The sequence below is a fragment of the Trachemys scripta genome, chromosome 4 (assembly GCF_013100865.1).
Source record: "Trachemys scripta elegans isolate TJP31775 chromosome 4, CAS_Tse_1.0, whole genome shotgun sequence".
Classification (NCBI taxonomy): domain Eukaryota; kingdom Metazoa; phylum Chordata; order Testudines; family Emydidae; genus Trachemys; species Trachemys scripta.
The window spans coordinates 127,782,167-127,788,996 of NC_048301.1; the positions used below are offsets into that span (position 1 = coordinate 127,782,167).

General features: G+C 46.9%; 1 protein-coding gene across 3 annotated transcripts in view; it reads right to left on the reverse strand.

The window, feature by feature from the left end:
* Nucleotides 1-1,855: 1,855 nt before the first annotated feature.
* Nucleotides 1,856-6,830, reverse strand: part of ILRUN (inflammation and lipid regulator with UBA-like and NBR1-like domains) — a 50,424-nt gene continuing 45,449 nt past the window's right edge. For all 3 annotated transcript variants that reach the window (XR_004645377.1, XM_034767426.1, XM_034767428.1), the window contains one exon: nt 1,856-6,159. Coding sequence is in view for 2 of the 3 variants with exons in the window: in XM_034767426.1 (XP_034623317.1) it covers nt 6,124-6,159 (36 nt within the window). In the remaining variant the exon portion in view is untranslated. The remainder of the gene's footprint in view (nt 6,160-6,830) is intronic.

The following is a 6,830-nucleotide window of genomic DNA, read 5'->3' on the forward strand; positions in this document are numbered from 1 at the left end:
GGCCTTAATACATGAATTTCACACACACTTCCTTCCTCTCTCGGTGACAAGCCAAAATGCCGACCCAGATGGAATCTTGATGGGTCCGATCCTCAGGTGCTATAATTCAGTGCATCTCCCTTGAAGTCAATGCATCAGCCGAGGTAACGGGGGTCATTGGGAGAAGATGGCGGAATGCTGGTTGGAAGGGGAAGAAAGCAACGAGAACTGGTTGAGTTTGTGACTGCTCTATCTGCTGGTGGAGTATATCCCACCTCTTACGAAAGAGGCTCATCAACTTGGGACTTCTGCACCTCTTCCAGAGCCGGCTCCAGGCACCAGCTAAGGAAGCAGGTGCTTGGGGCGGCCAATACAAAGGGGAGGCCCTCCGTCCGCTATTGGGGCAGCCTATCTGGGTCTTTGGCGGGTCCCTCAGTCCCTCTCTTTGGGATACCACCAAAGAGGAAGCAAGGGAGTGAAGGACCCGCCGCCAAAGAATGGAGCAAGGTGATGGGGCTGCCCCCAAAGCACCACCAATTGCCTTTTTTTTTTTCTTTTTTTCTCTGCTTGGGGCAGCAGAAAACCTGGAGCCGGCCCTGACCTCTTCCATGACTACTTTCGGATTGCCAGCTAGTGGCTCATATGCTGCTTCCCTTCCCTCCCCTCCCCACTTCACCTCCCTCTGCAATGACCCAAGATGCTGGATGTACTTGCTGTAAAAGTGCTTACCACTGTCAGCCGTGCTGGGCAATCAAAGCATGATTTGCTTGGGGCTAACCCTTGACGATCACTCAAAGACTTCAGCTTAAGACTGGTGTAACCAGAAGACATCACCTTTGCCAGGAAAAGGCCACCAACCCTTTGTAACATGGAGCCCCCCTCATGGGCCTGCTTGTTTTTGGCAACATCTTGTTAGCCACAAACCACTTCATTACCCTAACAGATCGATTGTGAGGACCCCAGCTATGGGTGTGTGTGTGTGGGGGGGTGTCTATTGCAGCTCTGTCACACCACGCCTGTTGACCCTGTGCCAGGACTCGGAGAGGTTAAGAACATGCCTTCAGCAATCCATCCTTCAGCAGGCTTTGCATTCAATATTACCATAGGCTTTTGGAAATACGTATCTCCATGCACTTCAAGACAGGTCGCTCATCATAACTTTGCTGCCATCTTAGCCATGTCTTGACATCTGTTGCAGCCTCCATTTACCCAACAATGAAAACCTGATCTATGGTAAGAATTTGGGAAGGATCTCTACTTCCTAAAGCCACAGGCAGAGACTAGTGATGGCCCAAGTCCAACCTTGCCTCTGAAGGCACTGTGTGCTGGAGCTTTTGCTCTCATGGCCCCTAGGATAAGGTACTTTCCCCTGAACATCTGCCTCAGCACTCTTAAAAAAAAAAAAAAAAAGAGAGAGTGGCCCAAATGCATAAACTGTCCCATATGGGCACCCTGTATCCATGTGGATCCCTAATGGGGACCTACCTGCATGAAAAAGATTACAGTATCAGGCTCCTTTCTAACAGGTCATTTTTCATGTCAACTCCTATGTGAAGCCATCTGTTTTTTAAATGATCCCTCCTCCAGTGTTTAGTGTTGTTGGCATTTATATCTGGATTGGAAAAGTACTTTGTTTTATTTCATGCATCCAATGCACCATGAATTTATTTCCTTTAAAATTTTCTCCTTAAATTTATTCATGGGGAAAGGAGAGATAACGTTGAGTTTTACGGCACACTTGTGATGTCTGCCCGGCACCCCCAATGATCTGGGGATGGAAGCAAAGGAGGTGCATTTAACAAATATTGCAGAGGTCACAGGAGACTAGAAATCATTCACACCTTCAATAAAAAAAACCTCTATAGACGGCTGAAGGTAATTTTTTCTGTGTTAATTTAATCATACAAATATTCATTTATACATTAAAGGAAAAAGCTTCCTTTTTTATTATCCCCAATGTGCTATCATCAGACTTCTCCCAGACTCAATGAGGCAACACGCCATCCTGTTCTACACATGCACTCCCCCCAGAGGGAATAAAGTCAGGCTGCAGAACCAACCACTCACTCACACAAGAAAAAAAAAACCAACAGAAACAGGGGACAGTGTGTATTTCCTAGCCCTGCAGACTCCGATTATGCTCACACCCATGGGGTCTGGGATTGCACTTGCATCCCCAGTTGTGGGGTCCCAGACATCTCCCAAACCCTGGAGGTTTCAGGATGCACTCTTTCCTCCCCCACCCCCCCTCCCCCTCCCAAGACATAGGGCAGCAGATACTTTCTGCCATGCCAAAGCAGGCTAGACACCTCTTCCCAAGTACAGAGTGGGTTTCCAGCCAGAGGGGCGCAAAGCTTACCCAGGCTTTCCCAGCCATGGGACAGGGTATATTTGCAACCCAGACTTGAGTCACACAGTGAGACACAGGGGTTACCAGGCGTTTCCGGACTCAACAGCTCACACCACGCTTGAGGTTCCATGTAAAAAAACAAATATGTATTGGAAGTTTAAACTTTCTTTTTTGAAGAGATCTCCATTTGCTGTGCCCTCTCAGGACTCCAAGACCCTCCTCCCCACAACAGCAGCAGCCAGGAAAAGGGATCAGAGCCAACTGCAGCCCCTCCATAGCTACAGCCTGTCTCAAACCAGTGGGTACCAGCCCCTTTGTTCCCAAAGTCAGGGACACCAGCCTGGGTTGGGTAACACAGCATAGGGCAAGCTTTGTTGGGCCTCTTCCCTTGCCCAGCAGTCTCAGGCAGGTAACCATTTGCTGAGGCTCTGAGACCTAGAACACATTTTAAAACCTGAGTGCCTAAAATTAGGCATGTGATTCAGTCTGGTTTTCAGAGGTTCTCCCTGCTGAGATCAATGAGAAACTTGGGTGCTTAGCACGTCTGAAAAAAATCTGGCTATTTTTGGTTTAGGTGCCTAATGTTAGCCCCCCTCCTGCCTTGAAAATGTTGCCCCTAGGAAAGCAGTGCAATTTCAGCCCCAACTATGACTAGCTGAGACCTTTGCTGAGCACCCCTGAAATCCTCTTTTGAGAATGTTGCAAACTTAAAAGTAGCTTAAATTTGGGGACTGGGTGCATCACTGAGTGCCAGGGGACTCAGTTTTCACTGGAGAGAAGACACAAGAGGCAGATTAATTACCAGTTTAAACATCTTCCCTTCGTCATCACACGAGGATTATCACGCTAACCAACACCCTGAAACAGTTATGAGCCTTTTGCAGTTATTTATAGAGAGATCCTCCCCGCTGATAAGGGTTGTGTTTATGCTCCAGACTGATTTCCTAGGAAACAGCTGTAATAGGCCAGTGTTAACAGGCTGACTTATTGCAACTGCAGCTCAAATCAGGCCCTGCCTTTCTTCACTCTGTGAACAACCCAATCACAAGGGCATGTAGACTTAGACAGGCTCAAGAGAGGAGACAACACTGAGATCTGTGCAGAATGGACTGAGAAGGCACAGGAACAACTAGGGGTGGACGCTAGCTTTCTCTAGAGAAAGGAACAAAATACAATCTTTGCACTGGTGACAGGCGGATGTAAACATGGCCATCAGTTTGCTCAGGTGAAGCCTACTTGCCTGGGAACAGCAGAAGAGAAAACGAGAGTCAGGCGAGGTGGCTTTGAGGGTCACCCAGCGGCCCCTGCCAGTAAAAGGTTTGCAGAGTTCTAGGCCCAGTGGCGGCAGCAGTCAGAAACCCAGGACTCCTTGTTCCTCCTCCTCTACACAACAGACGGATGAAGCTGATGTGAAGAGACCAACGAGCAGCCTTGTCACCTCAGCTAACAGCAACACTTCCAGAAGGGACGCACGGGAGTGGGGATGCTACATGCTGGGTACTAGATGTGCACGTGGTCATGCCTTGTATGCTTGTCATGACAATTCAAACCTTGCCCACACTTCACCATGACGGTTTACACACTTGCTTCTTTGTGACTTTGAATAACATATCTCGCCCACAGCAAGAGGGATTTTACAAGACATATACAGGGTCTTATGACTACAGCTAACCAAATGCAGCCTCCACCTCCTAAACTGCATTCAAAGCACAAACGTGGATCTGCACCCCCTTCTCCAAGTCTAGCAGGCAGCCATCCTGCCACAAGTCTTCAGGTTAACTCCCCAAGCCAGGCAGGACCTACCTCCAAACACCCCGACCTTCTTCGTCCAAGGGGCGATCCATTACAACTCTGTCCCCAGCCCCATCCATGTGTTTAGAGAGAGAGGAAAGGGAAACTTCCAATCTTAAAAGGGAACACTTCCTTCGAAATCCAGTGTCCAATAGACAACTAAACACCCACTAATGGAGCAATACCAGGGTAGCTGTTCACTGGGTTCTAGAGAGTACAAGTATCCAAATGCCTCACCAGGGGTCTAATTCTTCCTTGGCAGGATACCAACAATTCCCACTAACCTCAACAGGAGCTACCCATATGCCTGGGAGAATAAGGCCCATGGACACTGCACTGAAAATGAAACCCTGCTTAAGTCAACCAAGCAAACACTGATGCTTGGGTGCAGACTAGGTCAGTCTAAAGCCTTGCATCGCTCTCGCCAGCAGGCATACCATGCACTCAGCTCCCAACATGAATGGGTAGTTTGGGATGGGGAGTTTTGGAGGAGGAGGATGGGGGACGTTGCATATTATTGTATCTTTGGCAGATGGCTGTTACGGCCTGGTTCAAGTTTCTGAATTAGTGCCTCCCCTCCAAAAAACCCATTCTCTTCCCAAGTACCTGGGTTGCTTGGCTCACAGTGACCCAACGCCACAAAGTCTGAAACAGAACTCCGCCACCCTCCGCAACTGCTCTGCACGGTCTCATTTGCACATGGCTATCATTCCTCTGAGGACGCTCACAGCTAAGTGACCCTCATGTCCAGAAAAGCTCTTCCTCTTCTGAACAGGAGGCTTGATGAGACCCATCTAGAAAGCTAGAGCCTCAAAGAAGCTACAGGCCAGTAAAAAGGCGAAAGAATACTAGGCGCTACTGTGGAATCCAGCTGATGATTCAACTTCTTGCTCTACTTCAAAAACAATTGGCCTCTGCCTCCTAAGCTAGCACTTTAATCACAGGAGAGAGGAATTAAAATTATACTTATATAAAAAGGGTAGGGATGTGAGGTTTAAACCTAAAGGGACATGACTTTTGTAAAACTTTATAATTACTGTTTGGTGAACTACAGCTACAGAAAGTTAATTTCCTCTTGGCACAAGACAGATACACTTGCCTGGCTGTCCTAGGCACAGCTACTGGACATCAATATTTGACAAACAAAACAGCATTTTAAAATACCAATCATTTAGGACCTGCTTTGGAACTCTAGTAAGTCTGTTTCTTACTGAAATACGTGTATGTATATTTCAAGTTCCAAGAGAAAAATAAACCTCGCAGGTAAACGCAATGCTGGAGTCCTCCCATTCTAATGCAACAGTTTGGTCTTCACTGAGGTTTCCAATAACACTAAGGTCAAAAGGGAAACAGACAAAAACTGAAGATTAAAAGGTTGATAACTAAAAACGGCTGATATCACTGAAATTCACAGAGCTGGGTGCTGGCCCAATCGCACATTGAAAACATCCAACATACAAAGAGAAGTCACTGCATGAACCCCAGAAGATGCTAAGCGAGCTCCCGTTCTGTAGCAAGCAAACACGACAGTTCCATAAAAATGCACTCTGTCCCTTATTAAAAAAAATTATGAACAGGAAACAAACAAAAAAATTAAACATTTGCTCAAACTACAATCGCTCTGTAGGCAAAATAATTACTTTTTTTTCTTTTAAAAAGATGGCTTTCATTTTAATTTTTTTAAATTTTCAGCTACCTAATTAATTGTGATAATGACTTCTAAAAAAACCCATGGTGTTGGTGTATTTTCTCTTTCTCATAGCATTGAACAGCACTCCTAAAATTCAGCATTCACACATGCATACTTTAGTTTTGTTTTCCTCTGGAAACCACTAGTCTTAAGTTATTGGTTTTTGTTTGTTTTCTTCTTTATCCAGGTTGCGGAGGCAGAGAAGGGGATCCATGCCGTGTCTTCTATAAGCCATAAGAACCCCCCTCTGTCCCCCATGAGTCAGTTCTTTGTTAAATTCTCCTCTTGACGGTACCCGTTTTTTTGTTTGTTTTTAAGACTGTCCAAAGGGATAAGGACCGTGGAAACCCTGAAAGAAAGTTGGAGACAAAATCAGTTTCAATAGACAAGCAACTAAACCAGCTGATCAGTATCAGCTTGCAAAAAGCATACCTACCCTCTCCACCCTATCCCACTGCTTGCATTTACCTCCTGCATTCTTCATCCCACATCAACTGACCACCTACTCCACATCCATGTGTAATCCATGCTAACACTCCACCTCTGCCTCCCTCTAGCACCTAGATCAGATATAGATGCCTTTAAGCTAATGGGTCTGGTCCTGCTTTTAAGATCCACAGATGAACCCACGGGACATCATTACACATGCTTCCAGCAACTCACCTCCGCCCCATCATTTAGCCCTGACAATAGTCAGTTAACATGACTGTATGCTCTTCTGCTGAAGGCCACTTTTTGATCTTCTCTATACCGGGGATTTCAGTTACGGGTGAAACTGCCGGAGTCCAAACCCCTAGCATTTGTGCCCACGAAGCTTCCCTCTGTTTGAAACCAGGGTAAAGCTGCACCAGTGCAATTCATCGTTTCCCTAGTCCAGTGTTTCCCAAACTTGGGACGCCGCTTGTGTGGGGAAAGCCCCTGGAGGGCCAGGCCAGTTTGTTTACCTGCCACGTCCGCAGGTTCGGCCATCGCAGCTCCCATTGGCCGCAGTTCGCTGCTCCAGGCCAATGGGAGCTGCTG